Consider the following 20,394-nt stretch of genomic DNA (forward strand, 5'->3'; position numbering starts at 1 on the left):
GTGCTTTATTGCACAGGGGGACTTTTTACAAACAAGTAGAAATAGCCATGAAAATTTACTGTCCCCTCTTCTCGCCCACCCCCACTGTGCTCTGAGTCCTGGGGAGGGAACAGCCCGGCATGCTAGGAAGAGGCCAGGCCAGAATCTCTTCTCAGAACCACCCCTGAACATTGGTGGTTTGGGGAAAGTGGAACTTTCCCCCATTTAGAGTTTGCAACACCAGAGCAATTGCTTCCTCAGACCTTCCCTACAGCACATCGGTGAAAGGTCTGTCCCACAGGCATCTCCTCCAATGATCTATGAGAACGTCTTAGCAAGGCCACCTCTCTGATAGCAACTGCTCTGTAGAACAAAAGTAGCAGGTGGTTGTCCAAAGCTCTGAGAGGCAGAGCAAATGAAAGCGGGGATGCCAAGGTATGCTATCTCCTCTCCTGCCTCCATCCCATCAGAGCCTCCCGAAGAGTGATCCTTTCACTTGTGCCACCACAGTATCCTAACTTCCCCATGTTAATGTCACGTGGGCAATAACGTTCCACACGCAACAAGACTGATACTAGACGCCTTCTGAATCCCACTAGTTTCAGCTCTTCCACAAGGGGCTCTTAGTGACACACAAGGAAGCCCATCTCCTGCCGCCTAACTCTGATTTACATATGGCTGAACTATTTGCATAGACAACTTGGGAAATTTTCATCCCAGCTACATTTCTTTGGTTTCCAGGGCCCCTGCCTCCTCTGCCCTTGTTTAATTCACTGCAACCCCGTAGCCATGGTTTGTCACACCAACCACATTGTGACATCTCCAGACCAGGCTACGGCTTTAGTAGGCTGCCCGCCAGTCTCCGATCTGCCGAACAAAGCAAGACAGCTGGCTGCAAGACGGGAAACACCCTGCTGGCTATGGCTTGGCCTCTGCATCCCAGCTGCTGGCTCAGTTCTGTTGGCAAAGGGTGACTGCTCTGCCTTCGCACAGCCAGAAGACTGGGTAGAGCGGTTCAGTGAAGACACAGTGGAAAGAGTGGAGGAGCTTCATGTTGTCCCCAATGCCATAGAATGAGAGGACACCTGTGCCATAGTCCAGGCTGACGCCGAGGGACTTGTACAAGGGCTCTGTGATCTTATGCGACCGGTCCCCGTGCCACGCTAAGTAGCAGTCCTCCCGGACCTGCAGCCCCCAGGACGATCCATCCAGCCCGATGCTGAAGTTGCGACCGGCTCGCTTCTTCCTCTGGATTGTCTTGTATGTTACACCGATGATGACGGAGTGGCTGGAGATCCTGACTTCCCAGTAGTGACAGCCTTGGCTATAGCATTGGCTGCACAGAACCTGCCACAGCTCAAACCTGTCTGCATGATCTTGACTATAGCAATCAGGAGTAGGGGTGTGCTTGGCCTTTTGGTTCTGATTGGACAGCCGCAGGTACTTATTGGCTGTGTCCGGGTCAAAGGTCAAATTTCGATGCTCTGTGGGCAAAATGATCATTAACAGGATAAACCACGGAGGCTAGAACAGTTTAATTTTCCTTTAACCTTGCTCTTCCCTGACTCCCACCTCCTGCTGACGTCAGGAGTCCGGCCCCGGCCTCGCTCAGCTACGTAACATGCTCTGAAGATGGAAAACGCAAAGCACGGTTGATGGAAGGGCGGTCTGGAGGGCAAGGCCCGGGACTGGGAGTCATGAGCTCAGATCCTGGCTCTTGCATGGGCACAGTGCGCAACTTCGGGCAAGTCATGTCCATGCCCCATGCCTCAGTTTCCCCCCGCAGTAAAATGGGAATAGAGATACTCATGGGGGTAGCAGAAGGTTAAATGAATGAATTCTTGCCAAGTGCGTTGAGATCCTCTGATAGGAGGAGGATGCTGGCAGTGGCCTTCTGCCAGCACCGTCTTTGTTCTGGTTCTAAGAACTATTTCAGCTATCATAAGCCCTATCCACACCAATTCCCACTAGAGGCCCTGACCCATGTTGGGATGCTCGCTGCATCCCAACCATTAGCAACCCTGGAGATAACCTTGCTCAGTTAGCTACTATGGACTTTCATTTATTAATAATAAATAACACTATTACTATTAAAAATGTTTAGAACGTTATATGGTGCTGCTTATTAATGCATCTCTTTACAGACATTAACTGATTTATCCCCGTAACACCTCCGCGAGGCAGGTATTAACAACTGATCTTCCAGGCACTGTGGTGATGGATATGTTAGAAACGTGTAGTAAATAGCAATATCCCTCTTTTACAGATGGGGAAGCCGGGATGAAGTGGGTTAAATGGGCACGCTGGAAATTGGCGTCAAAGCTGAGAATAGAAGCCAGATGTTCCTGGATCTCAGCCCCTTGCTCAGAGCACTAGGTTATGTCACTTTCACAGAGACGTAGGCACAATAGCCTGCATGGCCCATTATTTGAAAGAAGGAGCTAACCAAGCCAAACAGGATGGTCTGCTAGACCCAGCGGGGTGACTGCTACTTGGAGAGGTAGAAATGGGAAAAGATCGTAAGCCGATAACATCCGGGGAGACGTGAAGTTCTTAAAACAAGGGAGCAGAGTCCAGGAGACTGCCTGGATCAGTTAAGATTTGGGGCAGGGAGGACTGGGGAGGGTCAAATGTATTGAGGGGGTGCAACCCTTTTCCCCTATCTCTGGAGCAGCTCTCTGTGGACTGTGCGCCCCGTCTCTTCAATTCTACATTGTGCCCTGGGACGTGCAGATCAGTTGTGACCAGCCAAGATGAATCCCCGCTCTGTGCCAGGCTGCTGGGTGCCTCGCAGCTGCCAGCATTCCCCTGGGAAAGTTCTGTGCCTAAATATGGCTGGGTGGGAGCAGGCACTTGACTCTTGTGGGGGAGAAAAGCCAGAGAGAGAGAGAGAGAGGGAGAGTGTGCGTGTGTGTAAGAGAGGGACACTCACCCATCGGCTGCACTGTGGAATTACTCTGCCTCCACAACTTACCCTGGGCCCCATTCTCCCATCACAGGAGACAAGGAATTCCTGCCGATGGCAGTGGGAGAATTGGGTCCCTTGTAACTAAAACGGTCCACTAAAGTCTCGTGAAAGTGCTTTAGTGAAGACTCTACTACGCCGACAAGAGAGCTTCTCCCGCTGGCGTAGTTAATGCACCTTCCCAAGAGGTGGTAGCTGTGTCGGCGGGTGAAGCTCTCCCGTCAACATAACGCCATCTGCGTGGAGGGTTAGGCCGGTATAAATACGTCGCTCAGGGGGGTGGATTTTTCACACCCGAGTGACGTAGCTATACCGATATAGGTCTGTAGTGTAGACCTGGCCTGAGTAATGGTAGCGGACGGATCTGTGCTTTGTAAGCTGCTGACAATGTTAATTTCTATCTGAAGATCTCCTTTGCACACATGGATGAATGGAGTAAAGTCCCACTCTGAGGCAAGGGTGTATTCTTCTCCCCGTTTGTGAGGGCAGCGGAGATACAGATGTGGGCAAACTCACCCAGGAAGCCAGTGTCAGAGGCAGGCGCAGAATTCAGATCACCTTAGCCACACAAGGCCGTCCCGCCTAGGGATTGCAGATTTTCCTCTAAAAAGTTTTCTGGAAGCTCTTTCAGATCCTCTGCCCACCCCCCAGGCACAGCCTTGGCTGCTAAATCGTTGTGTTGTTACCAGTCCAAGAAGGAAACACCGGTCCCCTTCCTAGGTTATAGACACTTTCATACGCTTCCCACCCACCAGCGCCTGTTATTCTGAATTGCACTCAGACACAGAACCGCCTCACCTTGCAGGAGAGCCGCTCTTAATTCACACTTGGGAAGGGCTGGTCCTGCCTTCACAACAGCAAGCACCCTTGGCTCTGTTGACTCTACAGAGCAAAAGAGAAAGGGAAAGCGACAGAAACAGGGAGGGAACTGGGCACACAGACAGAGGCATCTGGGAGGGATTTGAAGCCGTGCTGCCCAGAAGCATGGCCTGGGTGTCTCTGAAGGAAGGAAATGAGGGTTGAACAAAAATTCCAGCTTTGTCACTTTGATGTTCTTACAGCCAAATGAGCGGGTCCAGCTAGGCTTGCCAATAAGCCCAGGTCTATACACAAAGACCCCAGTGCATACAGGAAAGCACACCTTGATCAGAGCTAGACAGTGGGGAGCTGTAATCACTCTACTGACCACCTAAGAACTGGCAGATCCCATTATATCTACTGGCTAGTCCATCTCCCTCACCCCACCCGGCCTGTTTGTTCAAGAGGAAGGATGGCCCAGAGGTCAGGGTGCCAGCCTGGGACCTGGGAGACCTGCGTCAATTCCCTGCTCTGCTACACGCTCCCTGCATGACCTTGGGCAAGTCACTTAATCTACTCCAGGTCTCTGGTTCCTCCTCTGTCGCAGTTGTGAGGCACTAAGATGTTACAGCAATGGGGGCTAAGCACCTGACAGACATGTCTGTCTCTTCCACCTGTTGTCTGTCTTCTAGACTGTAAGCTCTTTGGGGCAGGGACTGTCATTTACTATTTGTTTGTACAGCCCTAGCACAATGGTTGTGACCTTTAGGCTACTGGTAGCGAAAGCCTGGCCATGCCAACAAGGGGGCCCTCTAGTGCCATGCGTGGGGAGGGATTCTTGTGATTCTTCACCCCACAACCCCTTGCACATCGGCCCAGCACATCTACAGCAGTTCCACCGCAGAGAAGTGATTAACACAGGTGCCGGGGAGTGGGGGAAAGGTCCCTAAGGAAAGAGCTTACCTTTGCTTTCAGCGTCAGCTGCCTTTGGGTTCAGGGAGTTGGGCAAATCCTCCAGCAAAAGCCTAGAGACCTCAGTGAGGATCTTAGCCGTGGAATCCACCGCGCTGGCTGCGTTGAACTCAACAGCTGGCAAAACGTCCAGGCTCCCTGGAGAAGGGAGCAGCGGGAATTCCTGCATGAGACAGGAAGAGGAGCACGTACAGGCATTTGGATCGGAGGCTCAATGGCACAGCAGCTCGGAAATCCCCTTCCCTTTGGAAGGGGGAAGGCACAGTCATTACATCCCCTGGCCTCTGCATTTACTTCCCCAACAGATCTGCTCTGGGGACTCACAGTAGCCCCGCGACTGTGGTGCTGAACAACTTGTCCTGGGCTATGCCTGTAGCCGAGCTGTGTTCAGCCGCACCCACTGCTCCAGCAATGGGTGACGTTCCTCTGTGGAGGGGCCTTTATGGAGGAACACCTGGGTAGAACAGTCTAATCCCCATCCTTTTCCCGCAGGCCTCCAACCGTTTCCCTTGCTCTCCTCTGGATTCTTCCACGTTCTTTTGGAGAGGGAGGGATCCGCACTGAACACAGCACCGGCAGCAAGGATATGCTGTCAGCTGGTAACGTGGCATTACACAAATGAATTCGCAGGCCTCAATCTATGCAGTTCTCTAGGGGGAGCTCACGTGCATCATCTTCCTGCCGGGAGGTGTTTCCCAGTAACAGCCGCAGCAAAGCTGAAGAGGCCACAGCAGCAGTGGCGTACTGAGGGAAGGATGGGGGGGCCAGGCCCCCAGGTGCCGGCCTGTGGGGGGGAAGGGGGTGCCAGCACCTCCAGCGCCTCCTGCCCCCTGCATGACATGAATGACCGGCCTGGTGCCCACCCCCACACAGCCCAGGGGGTGAGGCTGCCCCGTCCGAGCCAGCGCCGGGCTGGAGCCACAGGTAAGTGCAGGATGGCAGGCCAGCCCTTCAGGATGGGCCGGGGGAGGGCACAGGAGGCTTGGCCCTCGGGCGCTGGAGAGCCACGGTACACCACTGCACAGCAGTGCTTAATTTGTTGTGCCAGGGCAGAGCTCCGGCACCTCTGGGCTTGCCATGTCAGTTATGAAAGTAAAAAAATAATGGCTTGAGCGCTGGCATTATTAGAAACTGGATCCTGACGAAAACATTCAGGGTGCTCAAACTGGACTGGACGTTCACGCACTGGGGGTTATTCATAAAACACTGGATCCGTGCCCAGGATTAGATTTCAGGCACGCCAGAATTCTGGGGTCAGGAATTTGATTAGGCCCATCTCTAGTCCATACCCTACAATATTAAAATTGCCAGCCAGCCACTGTACAGCCTCAGATTTAGTCTCCACTGCATGCACGCAGGGAGGGGAGAGATGGCGGGGAGTCGGGGGGTCGTCTCTAACATGGTTCTGGCTGGACACAGTGCAGAGGGTGATCCGTCCCGTCAGCCACTCCTAGCTTCTGGAAGTGAGAGGCTCGGGACATCCACAGCATGGGATTGCATCCCTGACCGTCTTGGTTAACAGCCATTTTTATGGACCTATCCTCCATGCATCTGCGTCTCTCTTCCTGAGCTGATGTTGTTCACCCTCTCAGCTGGCTTTGAGACTGGTTCAGCTGCCCTATGTGGACGGGGCATTATACACAGAGTGAAATTGCCTTCGGAGTACACGTGACCTGGCCACTGACCACAGAGTAGTCGCAGCTCTCCCCGCTCTGGCTGGGCAGGTTTCAATACCTCTAGGAATTTCACGTCGTCCACACAGGTCAGCAGCTCCTGGACCTTCTGCCTGTACTGGGTGAGGTTGGTCAGATGATGCTGCAGCTGGCTCCAGTTCTCCTCCACTTGCCCTAGGGCAGCGGCCTGCTCTTGCTCTATCTTGTCCAAGGCCCCTCTCTGGCACTCCTCCAGGGCTTTCACCAGGTGGGCAAACTTCTGCAGGATCCCCGATTTCAGCCTCTCTGAAGAGTCCTGGATGGAGGGGGAAAAAAAAGAAAAAAATCAATGGAAACAATGAACCGAAGAAGTGAGGTGAGGGCAGCTTGGTGGCTTCCCCCCAGCAGAGGGAGAAGCACTCAGTGCCAGCCCCCTGCATCCCCAGCTGTGGGGAGGGGTCGCGGAGTTTGCCTTATACCTTTATGGTGCCGGTTTGTTCCTCCAGTTTGTGGATCTCCTCCTCGGTCTTTACCGTCTCCTCCTGGGTTTTCGCCTCAGACTCTTCTAAAAGGGCCTACGAAAGGGGCCAAACCCCAAAGTGGCATGTGATACAGTATTCAGTGTTACCGGTGCTGGGCAAACTGCCCCTCTGGTTACCAGAGAGCAGTAGAACACTATTAACCATTTAGTGTCCAAATATGCTGCCACGTCTGCCAGTTCTGCTGAGCCTTGGTCTAGTTAAACCTGTGAATACCTTGCGCTGGTATCGCTCCTTTCGCCCAAGGCATGTATTCACTGCCTCTTTCAGAGACAAGGCAAGGGAGGCACACAGAGGGTAAATGACTTAGCCAAGACCACACAGCAAGCTAGGCTCAGGAATAGCATCCCAGTCCCCAGGCCTCTGCTCCAACGGCGAGAGCACACCCACCCACCCCTCTTGAGGGCACTCGACTGCAGGGCTGACCCAAAGCTGGGCAGGGGAGCTGATTTCTCTCTCCATGGCCTTGCAGATTGGGAGCAGATCCCAGGGGAGACCCGGCCCCCCCACGCCTCACCTCCTTTCTTTTGCGCTCCTCCTCCAACAGAACCTTGCCGTGGTCCCGGCACTCCTTCACCGTGCACACACAGCAGATGCAGAGCTTCTCCTCTCGGCAGTAGAGCTCCAGGGGTCGCCGGTGTCTGGAGCATCTCCTCCGGTTGGCGGGGGTTTTCCTCTCGGGGCTGCAGGCCGGCACCTCGTCAGACCGAAGCAGCTCCACCACGCTGCAAAGGGAGACGTTCTTCTTGAGCTCCGGCCGCTTCTTGAAGCGTTTCCTGCAGTCGGGGCAAGTGTAATCCTTCTCCCCCAGAGGAGCCTCGGTCTCCTCCTTGTCCCAGTGGTTGTTGATGCACCCCATGCAGAAGTTGTGCCCACAGGGTACGGTCACTGCCGTCGAAAACATCTCCAGGCAGATGGAGCAGACCAGCTTCTCCTCCAGCTTCCGGGAGCCTTGAGATGCCATCCTGCCTGGGACAGGAGCAACGGAGGCAGAGAAGGAAGTCACAGCAGCGGCGTGAGAGCGGGCAGGGCTGAGCTATATTTGCTGTATATGCAAGAGGCGGGACGGGCACAGCGCCAACCAAGCTCTTAAAGAGACACCACACAGGCCGGCTGCATCCTGGTTTATCAACACACGGGCTCTGCTCTCTCAAGGGGGCTCTGTGGTTGCATCTCCCCTAACGCCACAGCCCCTCTGGCTGCCGCCTGCCTTGGCTCAGCATCGCCTTTGCTGGCTACATTTGTGGAGTCCCTTGTTTCCTCTGTAGCCCTTGCCGGGATGCTCAGCGTTCAACCCAAACGTGTTTTCTCCAGAGGCGGGGGTATCCCTTGCAACCAGGCAGAGCCTTGCATCCCCTTGCTGCCCGCTGCTCTGTTACAGGCACCACGACCCCAGCCACAGAGCGAGGGATGAAATGCCCCTGCCACAGCCCTTGGTATACCAGAGAGGAACTACAGGAAACAGGCTCCCTGGGCTTTTGATGCAGCTCTCTTGCCCCCTGCTGGTATGAGGAAGAGGAGCCCGGCAAAACCAGGTTTCTGGGGCACAGGGCAGCAGGACGGGCTCTAGCCGTACATAACCTGAGCACTAGCAGGGTGCCTGAAATGTAACATGTTGCAATGCACCTTCAGAACCCAACGTTGCATCCCCCCCCCCACGTTCTGTCAATACGGGAAGGCAGAGCTCATGCAAAAAGCTGCATCATGCATTTGGGAGGTCATTGCAAAGACTAGCCCCCAGGGCCGCCCACCATAAAGCCAGCTACACATGGCAGTGCAGCTCACTAACCTGGAGGCCACAGCCACGCCTGAGCGCAGCCCCAGATTCAGTAACAAGTGGAGTTAACACTCCCGGCTGAACAGCCAGTGAAGGATGGAGATGCACGGTTGAGAATGAAACCTCCAATATTTTAGGTCCCAGAGATGCAGGCCGAGGCTGACGTGCTGGGAGTTCAAAGCTCTTCTGCGGAATCAAATCGCCACCTTGAGATTGTGTCTATTTCTTGCTCTTTTGTGATTCCCACCACTCGTGATCGAGCAGGGTCCCACCCACCCCTGCCTGGACCCAATGATCTTTCTGTTGTTACCACTTCAACTGTCTCCAGGAAGTGTGTGGGTGGGAGAATGGTGCAGAGGCAGCTGCTGGTGGGTGAAGCACGGCACTCCTCCCCCCTGCATGCCATGAAATCAAGGCTATAACACATGCCAGCAGCTGAATAGTCTTTCTCTTTCGCTCCTAACCCAACCTCAGGAAATCAAAGAACAGGAGATATTTTTAGAAAAAGCTTATATCCTATTGTGATTTTTTTCCACCTGTCTTTTGATTGTTGAACTCCCAGTGCCTAGGGGGGGTGGGGGGGGGGCGTGTTTGCCAATTGGTGTTTCCCACCCTCTTGGGACTGGTGATTTTGGCCCTGGTGCAGGAGTTCCTCCTGTCCATCTAACCCCCCTCCTGCCCAGCAATTAATTCAGCCCCCATCAGTTGACACACAGACCCTCTGCCCGTGTCTCCAGCCTCACTCCTACTCCTCCTGAGGTTCTTCACCCCCATCTCCCAGGCCTGCGGAGGCTGCAAGAGGGTCCCCTTCCAGACTGGGAGGGGGCAGATCCAGGAGCTCTTCACTGCTTTGCCCCAGGCCAGCTGGTAGCAGGCACGTACCAGCGGATCTGTCTCCATTGCTCAAAGGGCGGGAGAAGGGACCCTGAGTTTGGGTTCATCATTACTGCGCTGGGGGAAGAGCTCTGCCCGCAGTGCCTCTCATTGCTACTCAGCTCCAGGAGGTCACACAATGGGGACAGGCAGCCAATCCGAAGACTCAGATTTGCAGCTGGGCAGGAGTGTCTCACCTCACAGGGAGACTGGCTCCAGCCCCAGCCAGAACAATCCTGCTACTTGCAAAAACAGTGGCAGCGCCATCCACAGAGACCCCGCTCCTTCTCCTTCCAGGATAGTTGCAGGGGTTGAGCTGAAAAACCCAGTGAGTTATAACTAGACCCTAACCCTCCCCACCACCACTCCAGGGGGCTGTTTCCCTACCTCCTCCCTGACTGCCCCCTCTCTCTGGTCCCTGCTCCTCACCCCACTCTCACCACCAGGCCCTCACTTGCCCCCCTAAAGATCTCTCTCTCTAAGGCACTTATTTCTGCAAGATTCCAGGCTACACAGTCTCCCCCCATATCAAGTCAAGTTGCCACCTGTGCTCTCCCTGCAGCACCAGGGGGTCTGTGGTTTGATTTAGAGGAAAATCAGGCCGTTATCCCATTACCAACAGAGAATGGCCCTGGAGCTGACAGGAGAGCGTCACTTTGCTCAGCCAATAAACTCCCTGTGCTCCTTCAGCAGAGGTTTCCCACCCTCTGAGCACAGATTTGTAGGCTGCCCAAGGCAGCAGAGAGAAGAAATCCCAGGGCAGCCCCCGGGCCCTGCAGTTGGTGCATCCATCGTTGTGGCACCGAAGGAGTTACATGGGAGGATGGATACTCTGACTCCTTTAACAGGAGGGATACCTCACCTACATTGACAGGCAGCCCATGTAAACAGGAGCTATTGCAGAGAACACAGCTGCGGAGGTGGAGCAGGGGTGTTGATGTTCTGGGGAGTCAATTTAAGGCTGGCGATAGGTGCTGGAGTCAGAGCCCTGGAAGGCATCGTGTCTCTATACAGCATGGGCAGCAGTGCAAGCTTCCCACACACATTCGTTTGCCAACGTGTCTCAGCCCTGACCCAGGCAGGTTTGACTTCTGGTTTTGACCCATCTCTATTAACAACATATAGACGTTATCCATGGCCAATGGGGAAGGAGGTGAGTTTGGAGTGTGTGCGTTCTCTCAATTGCGGGATAGGACCCAGCCCCTTCACACCCCTCCTCAAACTAAAGACAGCGTGGTCATCCTAATGTGATCTCTATTTCAACCCCCCTGTTGTGCCAGCGTTTCCTCCCACCTTGCAGTGACCAGCAGGGGTGGGGGAGTGAGGCTCCCGATCAGCAGGTGGCTGGACTTCAGCATATAGCATTGAGCCCATCAGTCCTGAAATGCACAAAGAATGGCAAAAAGAGCCAGATAAATTTCCAACTGCGGTATTAGCTGCTGGCAGGAGCCCCGAGTGCTCCCCGGAGCTCCCACCGATTCACACCAAGTCACGGCACCAGTTTCATTTGGAAAGTGTTTATTCATATTTTTAAAATCTCTGTACAAAATATGAAGGATGCCATGCAGAATCCCAGCACTGGGAAGTTTGTGATGGGGAAGGAGACACACCGGGATGGACAACTGTCCCTCTGCCAGGCTGCACAGATCATTGGATTGGATTTAGAGGAGGGCATTTTCCTGTCACTGCAGATACATGATTTGAACTGGCTAACCAGACTGAGTCAGGCTTGGCCCAGCTGCAACCATATATGCTTAGAGCTCTGGATCTTGCAGTGAAGTGAGACACAGTGCCTTTGGAGACACTGGGCTATTCAGCTACCACTAACAGCTGGCTCAAAGTCCGTAAGGACCTCAGAGTGGAGATGGATATGCTCTCAGGGCCATAAATACCTTTTAACGAGGCTTTTGACCAACTAACTGCCAATAGCAGAAATATCTGCAAACCTGAATTACACTTCCAGTGTTGTCCATGAATCAGAGCTTGGACCACATCATGCTGTGATTCTGAAAGTCCACACTCCCTTCTCCCAGAGACATGGAGCATCCCAGGCAGCAGAGTCACTTGATGCCTTTGGAGAAGGGAAATTATTCCTGCCCCAGTGGCCTGGAGCTCCCGTAGAGGTGGCAAACTCCTTAGTAAATGCCGTACGTGGGCTCATGGCTGTCCCTGTACCTATCCAGGTACCTCAGAGGCTGCAGGTGTGGAAACTTCTTCTGAGGTGGGTGATATACAGGGGGCCACACAAACTCAAATACTGGCTCCTTCATGTCTGCAAAGGGACAACGTTGAACATTAGCTAAGAGACAGCTCACAACCCAACCCTGTATCTCAACCAACCAGGTCCCACCCACTCTCCATCGTGTCCATCTTTGGGCAGAACGTGAGATTAATGATAGATCAAAAAAGCACAGATGGTTCATGGCCCCAGAACCTTTCTCCACCACATACTTTCCCATTGCTGTTTTAAAGTGCCCAGTCAAAATGGGATTCAAAGCCCAAAGCTGTACCCTATGGACACCCTGCAGCCTTTGAAAAATAGAACAACTGCTTCTAGTTCTACACTGTATGTTTCCAGCATCAGACTCGTGTTGGGATATGTGGCTATCTAGGAGTCAGTTAGAGCAATAGTCCCAAAGGGGGCAATTCAGAACCAGCCTTTGCATTCACCCTGCACAGACACACCCATGCCCCTAGGAAGCCTCATCTGCTCTATCACAGAGAGCCACATGGCTACAGCTGATTTCAATCAGGCACGTCTGATGTTTGAGCACACAGCTTTCGTCCTCCTTTCCCAACCCCATGCTCTACCAAATGTCTTCAGTCTCCTCCAGGATACATTTAGTTATGCTTGACTGCTGGATGGGAGGAGAAAAGGACCACCACTCCGTGCACCAGCCACTCCCCCCTCCCCCCGTATCCCTATAAAGTGAGTTTCTTACTGAGATGGTGGTGAAAGATGTGGGTAACAGAATCATCCCACTGGCATTGGAAAAATGCCAGCCCGGCCGGGGTCATGTCATTCTGGTGCTTCTTGTAGAAGTCAAATGTCTTGAAGGTTCTCATCTTGAGACTATGGCTGAAAACAAGACAGGAATAAAAGGACGGATCTCTCTTTTCCATGGCTAAGTAACTATCTTGAAGCTACAGTCCCATGTCATCACAGATTCGGCAGACAGAGATGGAGAAGAAACAGACACCAGGAGAGAAACCTACATGGCTATTTAGAGCCAAACTCCCTAGGTAACCCGCGGTGGCAGCATGCCAGCCGTGCATGAATTGCCCTTGTCACTTCAATCTGGTAAATAATTTTCTTAACATCCTGTTCTAATATCAAAGTCAATGGGACTCCATGGAGGTGCAAAGATCTTCCATAATGATCCCACTGCAGGACTGAGGCCTTCATTTAAGAAAAGATATATCAGGTGGGTGAAACAAATGGGGCAGGCTGTGGCAGCAGTAATACCAGTATGTGTCTTCACAGACCATATTGTGCATACATCCTGCAGAGGATTTGTTTTGTTAATGGAAACAAATAAGCAAGGGAAACAGTGAAACTGGCTATGCATCCAGGGCTGTCCAATGCCCAAAGGAAACAAGCTGAAACAGAGAAAAATCGCCTTTCAATTACAGTCAGTTATTTTTGTTACAAGTAATCTCAGTGGGTAAAATATTTTCAGACAGCAGTGGGATTTTTTCAGTCGATGGTGTCCTTTTAAGAACTTGGCTTTGCCTGGTATGATTATACAGGGTACAAGAACCTGGCAGGGATACAAGATTCAAAATTACCATGGATTCGGCCGAACCTCCTCGGTGAAATCGATGGGTCGGTCCTGTTTGAAGAGGAGGAAGACAAAGCGGTGGTAGCCAGTTCCCCTGGCAGGGAATGGGGAGAAGTAATGGCAAATTTCGTCCCCCGAATTTATGTTGTTGCCCGGAATGTTCGTCCTGTTAAGTGCAAGATATTTTTCAGTTAATTATCCAACTGCCTGGGTTTTGTTTGTTTGTTTGATTTTGTTTTTAACATCTCTGATCAAAATCATAGCACTGAAGTCTGTGGTCTCTCCTCTGGCATAGCAACCATGCAGCTACTAGACACTGACCTTGGCAGGAGAAGCAACAAATCACTTCCATAGATCCAAACAGAAAACAGTAACGATTCCTGGAACTACTCTATCTTTAGAGATAACAGTGCTCCAGGGCAGATGTCTGACCGGCACTACGCAGGTCAGGTGATCAGGGAAAAGCCAGGGGGATGTTTGCCAGGTTTTATCTTTATGGCAACTACATTTCAAAGCTCCGTTGGAAGTTCTTTCCCCATTTCTTTGACCATTTTCTCTCTCACGGGGCTTGGGAGGCTGGGGCTGCTGTCCCTGAGCCACACGCATTGCACAGATGTTTTGGTTTGCAATACTCACACCAGCCAGTGGACATACTCAGAATCGGTGTCTCGCAGGTGTCCATCTGTATGTACAGACAAAAAGGCATCTTAATGACAAATACTATGCATTTGCCTGCTGCCTTATTGATATGATCTATTCCAAAGCCAGAATCCCCTAGGTCTGACAGGAAAAGGGGATAATGCCTCCAGATCTCTCAGCTGCTTTCTACTAACCCTTTATTGTGTCAGAAAAAACTGGAACAAGTCCTCAAAGGATGGATGCTGACACCGACTCATTACATGACCTTGAGCAAGTCACTTTATTGCACTTTGATTCCCTAATCTATAAAATGGGGACAGAGAAACTGACCTACCTACTTCACAAGGATATTGTGGGAATCGGTTAATGTTTGTAAGAGCACTTTAGAAATGTAAAGCTGTGTGTATGAGACGTGTAGAAAAGGTCTTGTGGTTACGCACAAGACTGGGAGTCAGGAAACCAGCTTTCTTTTTCTGGCTTCCGCTACAGTGTGTCAGACACCGGGCAAATCATTTTACCACTCTATTTCTAGGCCCGCAAAATGAGCATAGTGCTACCACCCTCAGAGATTTTTGCAAAGCTGAACTCTGCAACGTAAATAAAGAATATTGTGACAACTTTTAGCATTCATACTACATTTTGCAAAATGACTAATCCCTTTGATTAAAGGCAGGCCAGAAGAGCAGAGTATTACTCTTCCTTCACACAACTACACCATCTTCTGCCAAGCAGATCTTTCCAATCTAATCTTTCTAATGCACAGTTTCTGGAGTGATTCTGCAGGTGTGGAAGAGACACAGCTCAAGGAACAATCCCTACAGAATAACTACCCTGTTCCATTTCTCAGTTTAATGCGGTTCTTGAAAGTCTTGATACACACCCAGATTAGTAAGCAACAGAGTCCACAGGGAGCCTTCATCTGCCTCATAGATCACTTCCGGGGGACTGGAAGCCTAAATACACAATGTAAAGAGACTGTAGTGAACGTAAGACTCTCAGGTAAAAGCTCCCAAGGATTGTTTGCATTAAAATTATGTATTTTTTCAAAAACAGAGAAATTGAATTAGCCCCTTGGACATAACCTGGTTGTACAATAAAAGCAGCACAGGCAGAATAAATCAAATCTGGCTTTGCCACAGAGTGAACCAATTTCAATCAGAAAAGGCAGGGGAGTTTTATTAAAAGCAAGTTTGCCATTTCATTTAAAAATTAATCCATTGTAATGCTGTTTCCTTATCTCAGCTAGAAGCATCGCCAACGCATATGACTTTCCTTAGGATTTCTTTTAAAAGAACATTCCTCTTACACTAAGTGACTGAGCTGTCAGGCCAGTTAAAATCTGTGTGGCTTCTGATTAACTTGGGCACACTTAAAATTCTTCCTAGTGATCGATTATAAGATACCTCAGTGGGTGTCACAAAGTTCCCGTGATATACTGGCATGACATGCTCATCATCTAGGCTGTATTCTACCCGCAGAACAACTCTGGGGACAAACGTGGCTCCATCAAACATATGGTGGTATATCCCATAGTGCTCTGCGACACGCTGCTTGTGAAACAGGCCATTGGTTTTCTCCCACTCTGCCTTGATTTCATCAAGTGGAATCACCACTGCAATTGCAAATAAGGAACAGTGAGACATGTGGAGGGGCTGTCTAACCCACCACAAATACAGAAGAGGAGGAAACTGAGACTGCAGGGTACAGACCTGTCCTGAGACGAGATGCTTTTTCCATTTCCACATTCTGGCGGTTCTGTTTCAATATCTCTTTTCTCTCCTTCAGTTGTTTTGCCCGTGATGGTCTATCGTAAGGCAGGCCAATGTCTATCTTTGCTTCTTCATCTAGGGTCAAAATCATGTAAGCGAGAAACCTAAAATAAGCCCCAGTCTGTTCTTTCTGTCCAGCAGCCATGGGCAACTACAATGGACAAACCAAAAATGCCTGCGAGATACAAACAATCAGATGAATTACCAGCATAAGCCCTGATCCTGCAATGAACTCTGTGAAGACAGACCCCTGCGTCTGCATGGAACTCATAACAAGACTGGGACAGTAGTTTGTCCACATCATGTAATTTAGCTGCCCGGCAAGTGAGCGACTGAGATCATTGAAACATTTAGTGTTGTCAGTGCTACAACTGCAGCACAATCCTTGTCTATACAGCCATTACAACCCCAGTATCTAACAATGTTTGTAAAAGCTTTGGATACATCTAAATATAAAAGGTACTTCATACTCTCTATGAAGCTCATTTGAGACTGAGTTTTGCTTGAGTAAGTATCAAGCCTATTAAGCAGGTCCACAGACACCCCCATGGATATTTCATACGAACGGCCATGCTGAGTCAGACCAATGGTCCATCTAGCCTGGTATCTATCCTGTCTTCCGACAGTGGCCAATGCCAGGTGCTTCAGAGGGGATGAACAGAACAGGTAATCACCACATGATCCATCCCCTGTTGCCCATTCCCAGCTTCTGGCAAACAGATGCTAGGGACACTTCAGAGCATGGATTTGTATCCCGGCCCATCCTGGCTAATAGCCATTGATGGACCTATCCGCCATGAACTTATCTAAATCTTTTTTTAACCCTGTTTTAGTCTTGGCCTTCACAACATTCTCTGGCAAAGAGTTCCACAGGTTGACCGTGTGTCGTGTGAAGAAATACTTCCTTTTAAAACTGCTGCCTATTAATTTCACTTGGTGACCCCTAGTTCTTGTGTTGAGAAGCAGTACATAACACTTCTTTTTTTACTTTCTCCACACCAGTCATGACTTTATAAACCTCTATCATATCCCCCCTTAGCTGTCTCTTTTCCAAGCTGAAAAGTCCCAGTCTTATTAATCTCTCCTCATATGGACGCTTCCAATTCCAATATATCTTTTTTGAGATGGAGCAACCAGATCTGCACACAATATTCCAGGTGTGGGCGTGCCATGGATTTATAAAGAGGCAATAAGATATTTTCTGTTTTATTATCTATCCCTTTCCTAATAATTCCCAACATTCTGTTAGCTTTTTCTACTGCCACTGCGCACTGAGGGAATGTTTTCAAAGAACTACCCACAATGACTCCAAGATCTCTTTCTTGAGTGGGAACAGCTAATTTAGATCCCATCATTTTATATAGTTGGGATTATGTTTTCCAATGTGCATTATTTGCACTGATCAATATTGAATTTCATCTGCCATTTTGTTGCCACATCACCCAGTTTTTGTGAGATCCCTTTGTAAGTCTATCTTTGTAAGTAACTATCTTGAGTAGTTTTGGATCATCTCCAAAATTTTGCTACCTCACTGTTTGCCCATTTTTCCAGATCATTTATGAATATGTTGAACAGTACCGGTCCCAGTACAGACCTGTGGGGGACACCACTATTTACCTCTCTCCATTTTCACTCCTTGCTTTACAATCACCGAAACGAAACTGTATCGTGGGTCTAATTTAGACTAAATTTTGGGACTATATTTTCCTTTATGTTTATACAATGTCAAGCACACTGGCAGTGCTCAAACAGTATCTAGCTTATAATATTGCCTCCTTACAAAGGAAAGCTGGATGTTTCCTTCACCTCACCACGGCACTACATAAAACCAGGTCCCTCAATCTTTGTCTATTGGAGTTATTGTTTCATTCTTAGATGAATGAGAATAATATGTCAGATATCCTTTTGACACGACTTTTCTCTGGAGCATTTGAGAAGGACTGGAGTGGGATGGGCTGGAGAGGTTATGAGATGTTATGCTTTTTACAAGAAGGGAATTTTGAGTTTACAGTGCTTGTAGGTATGAAACAGCTCATTATCTGGCTTGGTTAATTGAAAACTAAGTGGAGGAAAGGCACTGAGGCCCAGATCTCAAGGATATTTAGGCTCCTACCTTAGAGGCCCAGATTCTCAGAGTACAGGGTGGGTGCTCACTAGCTGTTTTATGAATTAAAATAAATACATCATTAGAAACTGAAAACCTGCAAACTTCAAAAGAAAGACTTGGAGATCTTGTGGTTTGTTTTCCTTTGTATTACAGGAGCCCCAGGAAATAGTTACTTTGCCAAAGATTTATCTGGCAAGCCCTTTCCTTTAAGAGGAAAATTCTATTCAGTTCCTCTGAAGGGAGCACAGCCTCTGCAAATTTGTACAGCAGCAATTTGCTCAATCCCTTGTGGAGCAGATTTTGATGCTACATGCATAAGTACTGGCCTACAAATAGCTCCCCCTTCCCTCCAGCAACAGAATATAAAAGTAACTCATCTCTCCACTTGGGTACCTTGCTTTGGTGTGATATACTTCCTGTACGTTTGCCACCAGGGAGTCTTCTTACTCTCTTTTTCAGCCACTTTGAAATAGCGACTGAAGCTGCGGTATTTCTCTAACGCCTCCAAGTTGCTGACATCTATGTCTTCATTAGGCATTGGCCCTAGAGGGGCTGCCCGCTTGCAGAGAGCAGCTGAAAACACAGGAGATTTCCATTTTACAAAGACACTGACAATCATACGCTAGATAGAAAAGATCAGAGGGGGCTTAGCTTGAGTGAAGAGTATAAGGATGGTCTTGTGACTACAGCATAGGGCTAGCAGGTAGGAGAGCTGGGTTCTATTCCCAGCTGTACCCCTAGCCTACGATAGTCTCAGGCCAGCAGCTTAACTTCTGTTCTCTCAGCTTCCCCAGCTGTAAAATGATGATACATAGCAGTGCAGGGGAGGCTTAATCCATTAATATTTGTACAGTACTTTAACATCCGGAAAGGAATGGTGCTAATAAAAGCAAACTGTTTGATTCTGAGGATAAGTTTCTACCATTTCCGACACACTCTACCTAGGTTTTTACACTCTGTTCATCACCATGTATCATAAATCAGTTTGTTTATTTGTGGTTTGTTTAACTTTTTCTCCCTGGTGTGTGTGTTTTTAAATCCCCCCACCACCACCATACACACACACACTTTTAAAAAATGGTTTTCAAGACAGTGAGATTCATGAACCCTGTGATGGGCTCCAGGAACGAGTGCCACCATCACAGCCCGCAGCTGAGAAAGCAGCGTTCCTTGTGCGTATAAGTGGAACTTTCCATCACATAACTACTGGGGACAGCTGCGGCCCCACAGGAAGGGACGGTCTGCGGAGGGCTTTGAATTGATATTGGGACCAAGACACAACGTTGTGTAATTGGGGCGGTGATCAAGCACGTGAGATCAGCGCAGGAAATCTGGTACCACCCCCGAATTCAGGGAAAGTGGGAACCCTACTTGTAAGGTGCTTCGCAGATGGGTGTGGAAGGAAGGAGCCCCCAACCCAAGGGCCAGCACAACAGGGCCAGGCTGTGTCTTGGGGCTGCTTCAATTCCCCGCCCGCTGCCCTCCTGCCACGTCGCTCGCAGTCACCGGACTCGCACTCGGTGCGCCACCGCCCTACAGGGGGTTACACCGGGCACCTCCCCTCGGCCAGCACGGAGAGGGGCAGCCCCAGGGGGCAGGCAGCTGCCCCGCACAGCCCGGGGGAGCTGGGAAGGGAACCCAGGCGTCCGAGACGCTGCCCCCCGCGCTGAAATCCCGGCACACCCGGCCGCCCCACACAGTGACTGGGAAGGGAACCCAGGCGTCCGAGAGCCAGCCCCGCCCCCCCGGAATCCCAGGAGAGGGGGTTGCCCTCCCCCCTCGCATCTGTACAGCCAGCCAGAGAACCCAGGCGTCCGAGAACCCCGCTCCGCCCGGGGACACAGAGAGACCCGAGGGGCAGGAGGTCGGGGGCTGGTGGAGTCACTCACCAGCCGTAGCGAACGCCCGCCCGCGCCCTATTCCGTACAGCGCCGCGCTCAGCATGGGCGCCGCCATTTTGCCAGAGCTGCCCGCGACGCCCCGCCCCGTATCGCGACAGATACGGCGGGCCCGAAAGGGCTGTCCACGCTAGTGCCTGACTCAACACGGTATAAAATATACTTAAAAAAGAAGCAAATCCTCCTCACGGGGCGAAGGACGAGAGACTCCAGCCCACGGCAGAGCGCTGCCATGGATTTATTTTGCCCAGGCAAATGTGATTGCCAGCTGCAAAATGGGGTCCTGATTAAACGGCTGGAGCCTGGTGTGTCTGTCACTCAGAGGGGGGCGGGGCTGGTGGGTGGCTCTGCTTGCAGCAGGGGGGCTGCAGAATACTTGTCCGAGTTGGTGGTGGTGGGGACAGCCCCAGGTGCATGAGCCGCTCACCTTGCTCTAGTATAAAGGGAACTCTGGAGCAACCTTAAATACAAGCAGGGCCCCTAGCTGCAGCCTAGAGCATGCTGGGTAATGATGGCGCCTTTGATGGTTGTATTGCCAATGCCCCACTTTTTGGCAAAGCTCCAGGTGCTGAAGTCAGGGGATCATGTGAGAATCTTAGCTTGGGTTTGATCCTTAGTTCCTGGGGGAGTTCATTCCACAGGCT

At 50.7% G+C, this 20,394-nt stretch overlaps 2 protein-coding genes across 2 annotated transcripts; both read right to left on the minus strand.

Annotated features, from left to right (window-relative positions):
* Positions 1-7,946, minus strand: TRIM65 (tripartite motif containing 65). The gene is made up of 6 exons (XM_067547840.1): positions 7,423-7,946; positions 6,846-6,941; positions 6,449-6,682; positions 4,706-4,877; positions 3,743-3,826; positions 1-1,463 (listed from the first exon to the last, which is right to left on the minus strand). The coding sequence occupies exons 1-6, from the start codon at positions 7,867-7,869 to the stop codon at positions 931-933; spliced, it is 1,566 nt and encodes a 521-aa protein (XP_067403941.1). The 5' UTR covers positions 7,870-7,946; the 3' UTR covers positions 1-930.
* A 3,110-nt stretch (positions 7,947-11,056) lies between these two features.
* Positions 11,057-20,003, minus strand: MRPL38 (mitochondrial ribosomal protein L38). Its single transcript, XM_067547586.1, has 9 exons — positions 19,742-20,003; positions 18,246-18,425; positions 15,686-15,820; positions 15,380-15,588; positions 14,857-14,929; positions 13,974-14,019; positions 13,345-13,503; positions 12,498-12,634; positions 11,057-11,827 (listed from the first exon to the last, which is right to left on the minus strand). Exons 1-9 carry the CDS (start codon positions 19,806-19,808, stop codon positions 11,691-11,693), a joined length of 1,143 nt encoding a protein of 380 aa, XP_067403687.1. The 5' UTR covers positions 19,809-20,003; the 3' UTR covers positions 11,057-11,690.
* Positions 20,004-20,394: the final 391 nt, after the last annotated feature.

The sequence above is a fragment of the Emydura macquarii genome, unplaced genomic scaffold, assembly GCF_026122565.2.
Source record: "Emydura macquarii macquarii isolate MOO-44397 ecotype Brisbane River unplaced genomic scaffold, CSIRO-AGI_Emac_v2 contig_1230, whole genome shotgun sequence".
NCBI lineage: Eukaryota > Metazoa > Chordata > Testudines > Chelidae > Emydura > Emydura macquarii.

Excerpts from the sequence above, each read along its gene's own strand:
- TRIM65 (XM_067547840.1), bottom strand. The coding sequence starts at position 7,869 with ATGGCATCTCAAGGCTCCCGGAAGCTGGAGGAGAAGCTGGTCTGCTCC. Across the intron at positions 4,878-6,448 it reads ACGACGTGAAATTCCTAGAG|GAATTCCCGCTGCTCCCTTC; the intron begins GTATTGAAACCT and ends TGTCTCATGCAG. Across the intron at positions 3,827-4,705 it reads AGCTGACGCTGAAAGCAAAG|AGTCAACAGAGCCAAGGGTG; the intron begins GTAAGCTCTTTC and ends TTTGCTCTGTAG.
- MRPL38 (XM_067547586.1), bottom strand. The coding sequence starts at position 19,808 with ATGGCGGCGCCCATGCTGAGCGCGGCGCTGTACGGAATAGGGCGCGGG. Across the intron at positions 18,426-19,741 it reads GCGGGCGTTCGCTACGGCTG|CTGCTCTCTGCAAGCGGGCA; the intron begins GTGAGTGACTCC and ends CTGTGTTTTCAG. Across the intron at positions 12,635-13,344 it reads GAGGTTCGGCCGAATCCATG|CCATAGTCTCAAGATGAGAA; the intron begins GTAATTTTGAAT and ends TCTTGTTTTCAG.